General features: G+C 38.8%; 1 protein-coding gene across 6 annotated transcripts in view; it reads left to right on the forward strand.

Moving 5' to 3' along the window:
* Nucleotides 1-16,925, forward strand: part of ARID1B (AT-rich interaction domain 1B) — a 425,587-nt gene that overhangs the window by 118,335 nt on the left and 290,327 nt on the right. For all 6 annotated transcript variants that reach the window (XM_018053399.1, XM_018053402.1, XM_018053401.1 and 3 more), the window contains exon 3: nt 5,722-5,871. In XM_018053399.1, coding sequence (XP_017908888.1) covers nt 5,722-5,871 — 150 coding nt within the window. The remainder of the gene's footprint in view (nt 1-5,721; nt 5,872-16,925) is intronic.

The raw sequence follows: 16,925 nt of genomic DNA on the forward strand, positions 1-16,925 counted from the left end.
GACTTAGCAGCAGCAGCAGTGCTATACTGGTAATGGTCAAGGCTACTCCGCTGCTGTCAGTATGAGGTTTGGGGTGTTTGTCTGTTAGATTAGGTTGAGCATATGTGTATCAAAGGCTTGGATGGTACAAGTGATTGCGGTTTTACAGTGTTTTCCATCCTTAGTTTAAAATTTTATGTAATATTAACTTTATTTAATAATCCATTGAACGACATTCATTTATTCATCCAACAACCCTTTATTGAGTGGCAGGCCCTCTTCCAGGAGGCATGCCACGGATATAGGAGTGTGTAGTTAAGTGATGAAGACAAACAGTAGAAACAGAAACACGTCAAAGGTCAACTGACTAAATCTAATAATCTCCCCTCTGGTAAAATAGAATCAGAAATGGCATGAGAATGATGGTGGTTTAGGCAGGTCAGGGAAGGAATGGCATCTGAGACAGAAGTGCTTTGTATCCTCAATTTTCAGTACGCAGTTCCTGAAACTCAGTAACTCTTGGTTAAATTTCACTTAAATCCAACAGTTCGGTAATCTTCATTGTTGTTAAGTTGCTAAGTCGTATCTAACTCGTTTCAACCCCATGGACTGCAGCACGCCAGACTTCCCTGTCCTTCGTTATCTCCCAGAATTTGTTCAAACTCATGCCATTGAGTCAGTGATACCATCCAACCATCTCATCCTCTGTCATCCCCTTCTCTGCCTGTTGTCAACCTTTCCCAGCATCAGCGTCCTTTCCAGTGAGTTGGCTCTTCGTATCAGGTGGCCAAACTATTGGATCTTCACCTTCAGTATCAGTCCTTCCAAAGAATGTTCAGGGTTGATTTCCTTTAGCATTGACTAGTTAGATCTCCTTACAGTCCAGGGGACTCTCAAGAGTCTTCTCCAGCGCCACAGTTTGAAAGCATCAATTCTTTGGCACTCGGAGTTCTTTATGGTTCGGCTCTCACATCCATACATCACTATTGGAAAAACCATCACTTTGACTAGACAGACCTATGTTGCCAAAGTGATGTCTTGCTTTTTAATACACTGTCCAGGTTTGTCAGAGCTTTCCTTCCAAGGAGAAAGCATGTTTTAGTTTCATGGCTGCAGTCATTGTCCACAGTGATTTTGGAGCCCAAGAAAATAAAATCTGTCACTGCTTTCAGTATTTCCCATCTGTTTGCGATGAAGTGATGGGACTGGACACCATGATCTTAGGTTTTTCAATGTTGAGCTTTAAGCCAGCTTTTTCATGAAGTAAGAGATAAATAAAGACTCACAGTAGCCAAAATTGATTTCACAAAACTTGAGACAGTAAAATGTACTTCCCTCATGCACTGGTCCTTCAGGCCTTCATGACAGTGTAGTATAGTAGGTTTCTCTGTCCTCGGCAGAGTCTGTTAAAGATGTAGGTCAGAGTGACAAGCAGTGGCTGAATGCCTTGATGGCATGTGAGAAGCCAGCAGTGTGGGGCCAGAGTTATTCTGAGCTTTGGTCAGACAACTTTTGGAGTTGGCTCTGGGGCATCCATTGTCTTAACATCTCCGTTCTTCAATTTATTTCTTAATAATGAAAACTCAGCAGTGGCCACGGGACTGGAAAAGGTCAGTTTACATTCCAATCCCAAAGAAAGGCAATGCCACAGAATGCTCAAACTACTGCACAGTTGCACTCATCTCACATGCTAGTAAAGTTATGCTCAAAATTCTCCAAGCCAGGCTTCAGCAATATGTGAACCGTGAACTTCCAGATGTTCAAGCTGATTTTAGAAAAGGCAGAGGAACCAGAGATCAAATTGCCAACATCCGCTGGATCATGGAAGAAGCAAGAGAGTTCCAGAAAAACATCTATTTCTGCTTTATTGACTATGCCAAAGCCTTTTGACTGTGTGGATCACAATAAACTGTGGAAAATTCTGAAAGAGATGGGAATACCAGACCACCTGACCTGCCTCTTGAGAAACCTATATGCAGGTCAGGAAGCAACAGTTAGAACTGGACATGGAACAACAGACTGGTTCCAAATAGGAAGAGGAGTACGCCAAGGCTGTATATTATCACCCTGCTTATTTAAATTATATGCAGAGAACATCATGAGAAATGCTGGGCTGGAGGAAGCACAAGCTGGAATCAAGATTGCTGGGAGAAATATCAATAAGCTCAGCTATGCAGATGACACCACCCTTATGGCAGAAAGTGAAGAGGAACTAAAAAAGCCTCTTGATGAAAGTGAAAGTGGAGAGTGAACAAGTTGGTTTAAAGCTCAATATTCAGAAAACAAAGATCATGGCATCTGGTCCCGTCACTTCATTAGAAATAGATGGGGAAGCAGTGGAAACAGTGTCAGACTTTATTTTTTTGGGCTCCAAAATCAATGCAGATGGTGACCGCAGCCTTGAAATTAAAAGACGCTTACTCCTTGGAAGGAAAGTTATGACCAGCCTAGATAGCATATTCAAAAGCTGAGACATTACTTTGCCAACAAAGGTCCGTCTGGTCAAGGCTATGGTTTTTCCAGTGGTCATGTATGGATGTGAAAGTTGGACTATGAAGAAGGCAGAGCACCGAAGAATTGATGCTTTTGAAGTGTGATGTTGGAGAAGACTCTTGAGGGTCCCTTGGACTGCAAGGAGATCCAGCCAGTCCATTCTGAAGGAGATCAGCCCTGGGATTTCTTTGGAAGGACTGATGCTAAAGCTGAAACTCCAGGACTTTGGCCACCTCATGCGAAGAGTTGAGTCATTGGAAAAGACTCTGATGCTGGGAGGGATTAGGGGCAGGAGGAGAAGGGGACGACAGAGGATGAGATGGCTGGATGGCATCACGGACTCAATGGATGTGAGTCAGAGTGGACTTTGGGAGTTGGTGATGGACAGGGAGGCCTGGTGTGCTGTGATTCATGGGGTTGCAAAGAGTCAGACACGACTGAGCAGCGGAACTGAACTGAATAATGATTGTTTGGTTTAAAATGTCAGAAAAGCATCTAATAGATTTTTGAAAGACCTACATCTAAATTGATTTAAAGCAAAAACATTATTGAGTATTAAAAAATTAAGACAGTAGTTCCTGACAATTGAGGTATTATGTTTAGAAATTGGTTTTTAAAGGTAACGGTTAATAATTAGTATTTAGAGATAGCTCTACAACTTATAGTTTAATGAATAATAATAGAATATGTGTGGAATTCCAGGTAGAATTATAATATTGCTGGTTATAATATTAATGGTAATCAATAGAAGAGGGAGCCCCATTTTGCAAATGGAGATGTAAGACAGATATTATTGTGTGATTGATAATATTCACACAACTAAGGTATAGGGCGACTTGGATTTAGGTTTCATAAATTTCTAATACAGAAATTCTGTAGGTAAATGAGCATTTTAGTTGTCTCTCTTAGGTTGTGGCTCGCATGCAGGGACAGTGGGCCACATGCAGTTGCTTGGCTCTAGGCCCCAGGTCTTATAGCCCACCAGTACCCTTTAACAAGTTATCCAGGCTCTCAGAGGGTTAGATACCAGTCAGTCAGTACCACATAATGAGACAGTGTATCTAAAAGGAAAACAAGTAGATTTTTAATGGAGGAAAAGAGCAACAACATCTCCCAGGCAGGTGCTTTTGATGGTTTTCCCCCTGACGTTTATTGGAATCAGCAGATTGTTGCTACGGATCCTTTGGGAATTGCTTACATCCCCACCCATTCTACCTGCCTCACCTGCACCTGCCTTGCTTCCATGCTTTTCAGAGTTGGGATAGGTGGTTAAAGAATGTAGTAAGCTCATGGCTGCTCATAGTGTTAGGAGACTCCTGCAGTATGTCCTCTCTTTGTCTTGCTTAGAAAATAGAGGACCCCCAGCCCCTGCCCTGAAATAATACTTCCATATTGTGTGTAAGGGTTTCTGTAAACCAGAAAGTCAACATATTAAAGTGCAATTCATAGGGGAGTTGCTGGCTGTGTTGACTGAGCTTTACAGTCATTTTAACACTGGCAAAGTGTTACCCTAACTGCTTCAAATCAAACTGCAAAGATGCTCGTGTGAAATATAGTATTAGATATCAAATCAAACATATGGGTGTTGAACGAAAGGATATGTGTTGTGGTAGTATATGGTATTCTAGCATGTGGAGTTGTATTTTATGGAAATTCTTTGGCTTGGCTTATGGCAGGGACATACATTCATTATGAGACATCAAGCTGTAAAATAAATAAAAGCAAAGAATTCAACTGTGCTGTTGAATGGTTTTCAATACAAACTTGTCTGTTCTAGTAACTTAGGATCTGTGTGATGAGAAGCATTTGTAAGTCGTTGTGGCCAAATGTTTTGTCATCATTGCTAGAAGTTTGAAAATAATCTAGATCAGGTCAAAAGGTGTATGAACTTTATTATTGCAATTTTTTCTTTTTACTTCATAGTACATGTTAAAAATTACTGTGCTAATTGGTCTTAGAGGCAAAGTGTTTAATGTATTCCTTACTCTTTTTCCCTCTCATTCAATATTCTGTAGTCAATTTGTTTTTTAAGTGTATATCTGGAACTGATGACTTAATTCTTAGAAGTATATAGGCTTATGAGGTTGAAGTTCTTGGATTTCTCAAATGAACTATATTGTGGTATTAACAGTGGCTTCACTATTCTCGTCTCAGGAGTGCTTTTTGCCTTTTTGATACCTTGTTTTTCTTTTCCTCTCCTATTCTTTCTCTCAGTTAGGGAAAAAAATGTGTCGATAGATTTCTGATTTGATAGAACATCAGAAAATATCATCAATGGTGTATTTATTGCATGAGGAAGAACTTTTCTTTGAACAGTTTCAATATTTTTTAGATTCATGTAACTAGAAATGGAGAAGAACCATTTTAGGTCATTCTGTCCATATCTTGGGTATTTCCAGCTGAGTGCTTCCCTGGTAGCTCAGATGGAAAAGAATTATTCCATCCTTGGGTAGGGAAGATCCCCTGGAGAAGGGAATTGCAACCCACTCCAGTATTCTTGCCTGGAAAACTCCATGGACATAGGAGCCTGGAGGTCTATAGTCCATGGGGTCACAAAGAGTCGGATACAACTGAGTAACTAACACTTTGACACTTTACATCATTGACTGTTTATCAGCTAGGAAAATACTATTCTTATATAGCTATGAATATCTTTCTCATATTGATAGTTACGTTGTTTGATATACATAGTATCGTTTTCTAAATAGTTTCATTTTATTGTAAAGCAGTGTTGCTTCTTTTTAGCAAAAATAGTAAATGGAATTGCTAATATAACTGGTATTTGCTAAAATGTAATTGAGGCATTCTGACCTTCGTTGAAACAAATGTGTACCCAAATCACAAGCATCCTACAAAATATTAGTAAGGGATCTTGAACTGGAGTTCATTTTCCTTTGTGTATTGCATAAGAATGGATTAATATAATCTTTCTCTGACTTTCTTGGCAGAAGCAATTTTTTTGATGTCAGTATTCGGAGCTTTTTACCCCCTCTGGATTTTTGTGAAATTATCAGTATTTGATATCTGATAAAGTATTTTTTAAAGCAGAGTTAAATTATCTTTTGTCTTCATTGATAGTATGTGAGGAGAAGGCAGTAGGCTGATTAATCTAATGGAGAGAATGTTAAAAATTTGAATTCAGTTGCTTAGCAAAGAACCCACTTCACATTGCTGAATCGAAACCATATTTGATTTTATTGAATTGCATGTTTAGACTTTCTCTCACTTGCCTGTCTTGACTCTTGACAGATGCCACCTCAGTACGGACAGCAGGGTGTGAGTGGTTACTGCCAGCAGGGCCAGCAGCCTTACTACAACCAGCAGCCGCAGCCTCCGCACCTTCCCCCGCAGGCGCCATATCTGCCCTCCCAGTCCCAGCAGAGGTACCAGCCACAGCAGGTGAGCGCATTCCTCGTCCCCAGGCCTCTGTCCTGTGTCCAAAGGCCACCCTGGGTTCTGAGACATCTTCCTGTCCCATTTAGAGAATTTCTGTTCTCAGTGGGGAAAAATGAAGTTTTGAGAAAATGTAGAACTATATCCTAAACTGTTTGTTTATGAATGGATGTTGGAGATTGAAGGGTGGGAAGAATAAGTAAGCTTAATAGCTTCTTACATTACCGGTTAGTGACAGCAGAAAATGTCAGTCATTACATGTTCTTTGTCATGTGTATTCCAAATCTTACAAGAAAGTACTCTGTCACTTTGTTGAGGCTTATTGAGGAAAATGGTTTTATTGATCATTTAATCTTGCTAGTTGGCACATACATGGTGTTTTATCTTGAGCTTTCTTTTGATTTGTTTTAATGGTAAGTGCTACTGTATCAAAAACATTGTTGCCTTTGGCAGTATTATTCTTCCTAAACTAGTTTATAAACAGATAATCACTTCAATTACAATATATTAAAATACTAAAGGGAATCATGTACTTTGAGTATGTTAAACAGTTTCTAGTTTAAATTAGCCTCATTAAATACTCTTTGAGGTTATTGGGCTGCATATTTCAGCTTACATGATTTGTTGAAAAATAGTACACATGCTTTGGGTACAGTGATTCAGTTTGATCTTGTTTTAGAGATTGTCACCGAAGATATTAAAAGGCATCGTGAACTCAGGACCTGTACTCTGAATTCAAATAGAACTTTCATAGCACTTTCAGTCATAAGCATCAAATTGTAACTTTGCATTTTGTGTTTTTGTCTCTTCTTTCTTTTTGGTGGGTGGGGGTGATGAAGATGGGGAAGACAGTGGCACTGACTGTTCAGTCTTCAAAATGATTCCTAGCCAGCTTGGGGTGATTGCTGATGCTAGGCAAAATATATAAATATATGAAGCTTAATTTTAACAAATTCAGCTGATTTCTAAAGTATTTTATTGGATTCTTTGTAGGCTTTTTCCGTGTGATTTTTATTTAAGAATTCCAAAAAGAGTTTATAGCTTTAAACAAAACAGTGTAACAGCTGAGATTGAAGAGGCTATAGAATCTTGTGTTTTGCATATGTATTTGCAAAATTTAAAGCAGTTTATAGATGTAGGAATGTACATTATTTCAAAGTTATTTAGTCTGTTCTTTTATTAAAATCAGGAAAATTAAATAACCTTATAATACCATTTCTTTTTTTTTTTTTTAATACCATTTCTTTTTAAGTGAGCTCTGGTATCTGGGTTTATAATATATAAAGTTAAAGATTTTTTCATGGGCTTTCAGAGCCTTATTGAACTCTGTAGGCAAAATGTTTTGTCAAGTTATCAAAGTTTAAGAAGGACTCAACAGAGATATTGCATTAGTCATTTTACTTCATTGTGCTATAATGAATCTGATTGTACAACCAAATTGGTTAAGGATTCTGAGTGCCTGTCATTTCCTTCCAAAACCAAGTTCAAAATTTACTTCCTTGATGAAGCATTCACTGATGACTTCTTCCACATGGCAGTTAGTTATTTAATATCTGTAAGGCCGGACCCTGGGGGCCATGATAGGCCGCCCCTCCTCTCCCTCCTGCTGGCGGGGGATGTCCCTAACAGAAGGAGCCTCCCAGATCCTGGGGACCAATGACAGCACACTTCACCAGCTAAAGCTGCCCCACCCAGCCACGTAGAAGGACCTGTCAGCCTGCGACGCCTTGGCCTAGCAACCTATCCAAACCCCTGTCCATCTAGCCTGACCATCCCTGGCAACGAATGTATAAAAACCACCCCCAACACGGTCCCGGAGCGGACTTCCTCGACCTGCCCGCCGGGAGCGCTTCGACATTAAAAAGTCTGTTAGACACTCTTTTGATGTCCTGGTCTTTTACCTAACAATATCCTTTCTATTTAAATATTTAAAGCATACTACAGGTAAAGTCTGATTTTTATGAGTACTATTCAGATGTGCTTAGTTTAGGTCTATTTTATGCTTTGAGCGATACTACCATTGTTTTATTAACTTGAATACAATAAACTATATGTCAGGAAGTGAAGTGAAATCGCTCAGTCGTGTCTGACTCTTTGCGACCCCATGGACTGTAGCCTACCAGGCTCCTCTGTACATTGGATTCTCCAGGCAAGGATACTGGAATGGGTTGCCATGTCCTTCTCCATATGTCAGGAAGTACTGTATAAAAATGACTTGATGTAAATACTTTTTTTTTTTTGTATATTCTGAGGAAAGTCAATTATTTCCGAAAGTATATTGGAATTTTTTTCTTCTTTTCACTATAGAATATCTAACTATTTTTTAAGTTTCTATAAACTCTTTTGGGACAAAGAAGTAGAAATCAGAGATATTTAGGGACCCTAATGAGAGGGTCTGGTTTTACAGGAACAGTTTTGATTTTTAGGGAGTTAGATATTTATATATATTGGGAAGTTTATCTCGGAAATGACATCTAGCATTTTCGATATAGTTAGTACCTCAAAACTGGAATAACAGCCTCCCCCGAATCTATTCCAAAACAAAGTAAAAATAACCACTAGAATATCTTCAAATCAATCTGACTTTTAATAAGAATTTTTAATACTGAGTTCACATTTAAAAAATGAAGAAACTCAACTGTTTTGATTGAAGAAGCCAGTGTTTCATGACAGACAGAACATTCCTTCCTGTAGACTTTCCTTTTCTTTCTAGACATTGCATGCATCAGTTCAGTTCAGTTCAGTCGCTCAGTCGTGTCCTACTCTTTGCGACCCCATGAATCGCAGCACGCCAGGGCTCTCTGTCCATCACCAACTCCCAAAGTTCACTCAGACTCAATGTCCATCGAGTCCGTGATGCCATCCAGCCATCTCATCCTCTGTCGTCCCCTTCTCCTCCTGCCCCCAATCTCTCCCAGCATCAGAGTCTTTTCCAATGATTCAAATCTTTGCATGAGGTGGCCAAAGTACTGGAGTTTCAGCTTGAGCATCATTCCTTCCAAAGAAATCCCAGGGCTGATCTCCTTCAGAATGGATGGTTGGATCTCCTTGCAGTCCAAGGGACCCTCAAGAGTCTTCTTCAACACCACAGTTCAAACACATCAATTCTTCGGCGCTCAGCCTTCTTCACAGTCCAACTTTCACATCCATACATGACCACAGGAAAAACCATAGCCTTGACTAGACGGACCTTTGTTGGCAAAGTAATGTCTCTGCTTTTGAATATACTATCTAGGTTGGTCCTAATTTTTCTTCCAAGGAGTAAGTGTCTTTTAATTTCATGGCTGCAGTCACCATCTGCATTGATTTTGGAGCCCCAAAAAATAAAGTCTGACACTGTTTCTACTGTTTCCCCATCTATTTCCCATGAAGTGATGGGACCAGATGCCATGATCTTCGTTTTCTGAATGTTGAGTTTTAAGCCAACTTTTTCACTCTCCTCTCTCACTTTCATCAAGAGGCTTTTTAGTTCCCTCTTCACTTTCTAACATAAGGGTGGTGTTATCTGCATATCTGAGGTGATTGATATTTCTCCCGCCAATCTTGATTCCAGCTTGTGTTTCTTCCAGTCCAGCGTCTCTCATGATGTACTCTGCATAGAAGTTAAATAAGCAGGGTGACAATATACAGCCTTGATGTGCTCCTTTCCCTATTTGGAACCAGTCTGTTGTTCCATGTCTAGTTCTAACTGTGGATTCATGACCTGCATACAGATTCCTCAAGAGGCAGGCTAGGTGGTCTGGTATTCCCATCTCTTTTAGAATTGTCCACAGTTTATTGTGATCCACACAGTCAAAGGCTTTGGCATAGTCAAGAAAGCAGAAATAGATGTTTATCTGGAACTCTCTTGCTTCTTCCATGATCCAGCGGATGTTGGCAATTTGATCTCTGGTTCCTCTGCCTTTTCTAAAACCAGCTTGAACATCAGGGAGTTCACGGTTCACGTATTGCTGAAGCCTTGCTTGGAGAATTTTGAGCATTACTTTACTAGCATGTGAGATGAGTGCAATTGTGCGGTAGTTTGAGCATTCTGTGGCATTGCCTTTCTTTGGAATTGGAATGAAAACTGACCTTTTCCAGTCCTGTGGCCACTGCTGAGTTTTCCAAACTTGCTGGCATATTGAGTGCAGCACTTTCACAGCATCATCTTTCAGGATTTGAAACAGCTCAACTGGAATTCCATGACCCCCACTAGCTTTGTTCGTAGTGATGCTTTCTAAGGCCCACTTGACTTCACATTCCAAGATGTCTGGCTCTAGATGAGTGATCACATCATCATGATTATCTGGGTTGTGAAGATCTTTTTTGTACAGTTCTTCCGTGTATTCTTGCCACCTCTTCTTCATATCTTCAGCTTCTGTTAGTTCCAGACCATTTCTGTCCTTTATTGAGCCCATCTTTGCATGAAATGTTCCCTTGGTATCTCTAATTTTCTTGAAGAGATCTCTAGTCTTTCCCATTCTGTTGTTTTCCTCTATTTCTTTGCATTGATAGCTGAAGAAGGCTTTCTTATCTCTTCTTGCTATTCTTTGGAACTCTGCTTTTCAGGTGCTTTTATCTTTCCTTTTCTCCTTTGCTTTTCGCCTGTCTTCTTTTCACAGCCATTTGTAAGGCCTCCCCAGACAGCCATTTTGCTTTTTTGCATTTCTTTTCCATGGGGATGGTCTTGATTCCTGTCTCCTGTACAGTGTCACGAACCTCATTCCATAGTTCATCAGGCACTCTATCTATCAGATCTAGACTGTTAAGTCTATTTCTCACTTCCACTGTATAATCATAAGGGATTTGATTTAGGTCATACCTGAATGGTCTAGCGGTTTTCTCTACTTTCTTCAATTTAAGTCTGAATTTGGCAATAAGGAGTTGGTGATCTGAGCCACAGTCAGCTCCTGGTCTTGTTTTTGTTGACTCTATAGAGCTTCTCCATCTTTGGCTGCAATGCATAGTCTGTTGATTCTTGAACTAGGAGATCATCAGAAAGTATTACTTTGTGTCTTTTGTTAATGTGAAAGATGTAAAAGTTAATTTCAGAGTTCGATTAAGATACCTATCTTTGTTTTTTTTAACATTTTTTAATGTGTAATGTTCTGAATAATCAATACATTCCCATGTGTCTAAAATTAAAAAGTACAAGGAAACGATAAAGATCTGAGTCTCCCAACACAGTTCCTCTTGCCTAGCTCACCAGCAAGCTTACCCTTTGCTAGATAACCACTTTATTAATGTTTCTTTAGTTTCCTTACAAAGAAGCAAAATACCATATTTTAATTGTTAGCTCTATTTTCACACAAATGTTGATACACCATAATATACTATAAACATTCTTCTGTTCTTTATCACCCCCCTTCCCCACCCACTTAAATATATTTTCTATGATCTTTATAAAGGAGCAGTAAAGCCATCCTCCATTCCTTTTTATAGCTTCATTCCATTTTATGGACATATCATAATGTATTTAACCAGTTCTCTTTCAATGGGCATTTAGGTTATTTTTAGTTACTTGCAGTTTAAACAACTCTGCCATGATGCTTTGTATTTGTGTTAGTTCGTAAATGTTCATGTGTATCTGTCAGATAAATTCCTGGCTGTGTTAATGGGTACATGTGGTTGTAATTTTGCTAGATTGTTCCTCTCAAGGGTTGTACCAGTTTATACTCCAACCATTGATGTATGAGAGTACCTACACATGTTCCCGTAGCGTGATTTTAAGAATTTTCTGGATTTTTACTAGTCTCTTTTTTATAAGTTTAATTAAATTCTGTGCTTTACTTTGACTATGTCTTACTTTTTGGGTGATGAAGCCAAATAGAAGACTAAAAAATTTCCTCTTAAGTATTCCTTTGGCTAAGTCCCTCAAATTTTGTTATGCATTATTTTTATTCTCTTTTAGTTCTAAGAATTTTCTTACTTCCCTTTGTTCATTTTTTAAAGATTTTTATTGAGACTTGGGTTTCTGTTTTATTCCCTCAGAAGGATTGGTGTATGCTTTTGCCAGTTGCTTGTGGACACTAGTCATTAGGAATCATATTTCGTATTTTATTTTCTAAAGTTTTATTGTATCAAGAGATCTTAGTAGACTGATAAACAGAATGATGGAATGAACACTCACATGCCAGCATAAATTCCTTCATGTACTAGCCTAGCCATATTCAGATATCCCCAATTGTCATCAGAATGCCTTTAAAGTTCATTCGTTTCAAGCCAGATTCAAACAACTGTTAATGCATTGATTTGATCCTTACATCGTTTTATCTGGATCAGTTCTGTCTTACCCCACTCCCATTCATCCCCTTGACATGTTGATTAAAACTTGAGTCGGTTTTCCTATGAAATGGCTTTGTATGGATGTTTTCCCTTGACGTGGCTTAATTTGTTCATCCAGCCCCTCTGTTTCCTATAAATTGCAAGCTAGATCTACAGGCTTGAAGTTAAATATTTTTATTTGTGATTATTGTAAATCACGTCCTCAGTATTTAGGTCCTGCTTCTGTTTAGTGGAGGGGTCCAGGACCCTCCTTTTGAGAGAAAGAGCCTCCAGTGGTTCTAGCCCCAGGCAGTCTGGTGACCATCAGCTGTCTTCCATCTGAGGTGTAGAGCCATTATGATGAAGATAGACCTTCCCTTTTGGACTCTGTCCAGATTACTCACCCACAGAATCTGTGAGACTAATACATGCTGCTGTCTTTAGGCCACTAAGTTTGGGGTGGCGTGTTACACATCATTACTGACCAATATTATTTGAATACTTCATAGGTGATGCCGTGAGAGTATTACATCAGGAGATATACACCCTAATATTCTGTTGTCCTACAACAAATGGTGTTAAGATTGATTGGTAGGTTCAGGTGGTATGGCCTCTGGGACCATTTTAAATGGAATTCTCTTCTTGGGGTTTTATAGATTGCGCCATTAAGTGTTAATTTTGACCAGAAACTCTGGTCATGGTTAGCTTGTGGTTGCTAATTCTCAAAGGAGTCATTTAAAAATTCTTCCTATCTCTCAGTATCAAGTTCAAGACAGGTATTTTTCTTTTCTCTTTAGTGAATGCTCTTACATGATGGATATAGCCCTTCTTAGTCCCTTGTTTATTTGAGAGGTATCATGTCATATTTTGCTCCTTTTTGGCGGCCCTAGATTCCTCCTTTCCTCTGTTGCCTGTATAGTCATCAGATGGAAAGTTAAAATCTGTAACAGAATTCAGCTTCTATTGCTCTCTTACTTTCCATGTTCTTGGTTTACTTTATGTGTCCTTGGTTTCACTCACACTCATTTCCGGTTTGTGATCCATTGAAAAAGGAATGTTTCCCATTGTTTTCAATATTTCAATTATAGACATTTATAGTATCCAGTCTGCCACACTGCTGGAACTGGTACTCTTTTTGTTTTCTAGTAGTTTATTTGATGTCTTTTCAGTTCAGTTCAGTTCAGTCGCTCAGTCGGGTCCGACTCTCTGCGACTGCATGAATCGCAGCATGCCAGGCCTCCCTGTCCATCACCAACTCCCGGAGTTCACTCAGGCTCACGTCCATCGAGTCCGTGATGCCATCCAGCCATCTCATCCTCTGTCGTCCCCTTCTCCTCCTGCCTCCAATCTATCCCAGCATCAGAGTCTTTTCCAATGAGTCAACTCTTTGCATGAGGTGGCCAAAGTACTGGAGTTTGAGCTTCAGCGTCATTCCTTCCAAAGAAATCCCAGGGCTGATCTCCTTCAGAATGGACTGGTTGGATCTCCTTGCAGTCCAAGGGACTCTCAAGAGTCTTCTTCAACACCACAGTTCAAAAGCATCAATTCTTCGGCGCTCAGCCTTCTTCACAGTCCAACTCTCACATCCATACATGACCACAGGAAAAACCATAGCCTTGACTAGATGGACCTTAGTCGGCAAAGTAATGTCTCTGCTTTTGAATATGCTATCTAGGTTGGTCATAACTTTTCTTCCAAGAAGTAAGCGTCTTAATTTCATGGCTGCAGTCACCATCTGCAGTGATTTTGGAACCCCCCAAAATAAAATCTGACACTGTTTCCACTGTTTCCCCATCTATTTCCCATGAAGTGACGGGACCAGATGCCATGATCTTTGTTTTCTGAATGTTGAGCTTTAAGCCAACTTTTTTCACTCGATGTCTTTTATACAATTTAAAACTATATAAATATGCAATTTAATAAGTAATTTAGAACATATTAATTTGTTGTTGTTGTTCAGTTGCTTAGTTGTGTCCGACTCTTTGTGACACCCTGGACTGCAGCACGCCAGGCTTCCCTATCCTTCACCAAAATGAAACTTTCCTACTGCCTCCTTTTTCTTTCAAAATATAAAGAATATGTTATAAAAAAATAAAGAATATGTTACCTACACAAAATTCATAGAAACTCTTGTTACTACACAAAATTTTAAACAAGTCAGAAAAATGCACTAACTGGTATGGAAAAGTGAAAGTAGTATGTAATAAAATATTATATATTTAACTAGATGCTTGTGTATGACTGCACTGAAGACTTGTGAAATTAATGTTTGCATGTATGCGTGTTATCAGTGTGGACCTGGCAGCCGTACTGTGAGGCTGATAGACGTGTGTGGCATCAGCCTCCTGGATGTCAAGCTAGGGTTGTCAATGGCGATACCGTCTTCTAAGATGGAGAGCAGCTCTTGGTCAAAGTCAATCTGAAATAAAATATAATCTTCCCTCGATGTACATGAGGGTAGTTTTATTCCTGGAAAATTCAGTATAAAGTTGTTTTAATAATACTTTGTTCTTATATGCAGAATGGAGTTGGGTTCTAGGCTTAGACAAATAGCTTTTTGTGTTGTTTTATATCTAAATGAATGCTGGGACTTTGGAAATGAAAGTGGGATGCGGTGCAATAATCCGTTGGATCAGTCTCTCTTATACATCATGGGACAATCTAGCATTCTTACCTTACACCCTTAAATTTCATTGCATTTCCTTATCCTTGTGACAACTAACTGCCCCCCTTGAAATCTTATCATTACAGATAACTTGGGCTCCCTCATTTTTTTCTGAAATAAAATGTATACATGATATGAGTTTCCTATATACAGAATTTCAGTAGACATCAGTATAATGCCATTCATGTAATAGAAAAGACAGAAAGTTTATAATAAAATATTGTTTTTCCTAAGTAAATGCTCAGATGTGTCTACATTAGAAGACTTGTAAAATAGTCAGAGGCTTGAATCTATATAATAACCATGAACTTCACAGATACAAGTGACAGTGATATAGTTATATTGCACAAACAACTCAAAATTGTGAACAAAGTTTCAGTTGATGGGATTTTTTACTATACAGCGGTGATTATGTAAAATTAAAATATTGAACATTTAAAATAACATGCTCAGCAGAGTTGTTGAACAGAAAAAATGTGTTACCCCAAAGTGTGGAGGCCTCTAAGTTTGTGAATAAAATACACACCACAGTAAAAATCAATAAGTAAGAATAGTAAGTTGTTGAACAGAAAAAATGTGTTACCCCAAAGTGTGGAGGCCTCTAAGCTTGTAAATACACACCACAGTAAAAAATCAATAAGAATAGGCTTTATTCTTCCTGTGGTTGACCAAGAGATTAACCAATAAATGCACTGTCCATTTGCCATGAAACATTTTATTTACTCAACATCATGGTGTTTCCTTCTTTCAAAAGGTGTTAATTTTTGAGTCTTTAAAAAAAGAATAGCTATTTGAAGAAGTTTAATGCATTTGGAAGCATTTTTTTTAATCTTAGCTTACTTCCTCAAACTGCTTTACCCAAGATTTAATAATTTGTTATAGTAGAGAAAATTATAGTGCCATAAATTTTAACTTTTGTTGTTGTTTTAAGTTTCCATTTTATCATTTTGGGTTCATAATAAAATCCTAAAACAGAGGAGCCAGACAGGCTACAGTTCATGGGGTTGCAAAGAGTTGGACACAAGTTGGACTAAACAGCAACTCCAAAGTTGATGTGTAGGTTTGTTTCCTGGTTCTCCGTTCCCTCCTGGCAAACTTTCATTACCTTCCTGTCTCCTCCTTGTGCCTATAGACTTATGTTTTCCCTCCTACCTCTAACTCAAGTTCTACTTTAGATCTCCTCTTGTGAGATGCTGCAGAAGAGGTCATGTTTTTATTGTGGCACAAGTTTCTCCCAGACCTTGTACCCGCTGCTCTTAATGGAAGCAGCTGCTAGGTGTCAAAGGCAGTGTTCCAGGATCTGTAATGTGAAAGGAGTCGCCTGGGATGGAAACTAGACTGTCTGTCAATACCGTTTCCTCCCACAGTGGTCTTGTGCCGACTTAGCTCAGCTTCCAGGACGGTGACAGTTGGCGTCCTGCAGAACACTGTTTCCATGGCTTTAAACTATTCTGTTGTTTCCATAGCCGGAAAAAGTCTTTCTTTCCTTAGAGAAAGTTTGTAGGAGGTAACTCCATTCAGATTAAGTTTCAGTTTACTTAAAGAGGATGTGTCAGGATCTTAAAAAAAAAAAAAAGACTAGGTTAAAGCAGTGAGAGAATTTCAAACTTTACCTTTTTAGGTATAGTTTTTTCCAACTGATGGAATTATCTCAGATTCTTGAGAGAAATACTGGGTATACTATGAATGTGTACTTCCCAAGGTACAGCTTTTATCTTTTTAATATTTTTTTAAACTTCAGGCTTACTGGAAAAGTTGCAGAAGACAGAAAAAGGAAAACATAAACTATATATTGAATCCCTTTTTGCTTGGGATTTGAAGTGAAGGAATGAAATCCCAGTTGAATGAAAGGTCAACACAGGCAGATGATAGCACAGTGGGAGAGGTGTGTTTTCAAGGTATGGTGTGATACTACGTGTCTCAGAGGAGGTCTGGAAGAATGAGTAAGAGTTTGCTGGTGAGAGAAGAAATGATTTTAGGGTAGGACTAATTCTTTGTTAGTGAGAACAGAGATATTGCCCAATCCTGAAGTGATACTGAACAAGACTCTGAGATTGGTTTCAGTATCAAGGTCAATTAGAAGGAACATATTAATTAGCTTAGGATTGGTGCCTTTCATTGTTTTTTCTCAGTGATTAAGAATGAAATAAAA

Source organism: Capra hircus, chromosome 9 (genome assembly GCF_001704415.2).
Source record: "Capra hircus breed San Clemente chromosome 9, ASM170441v1, whole genome shotgun sequence".
Lineage (NCBI taxonomy): Eukaryota > Metazoa > Chordata > Mammalia > Artiodactyla > Bovidae > Capra > Capra hircus.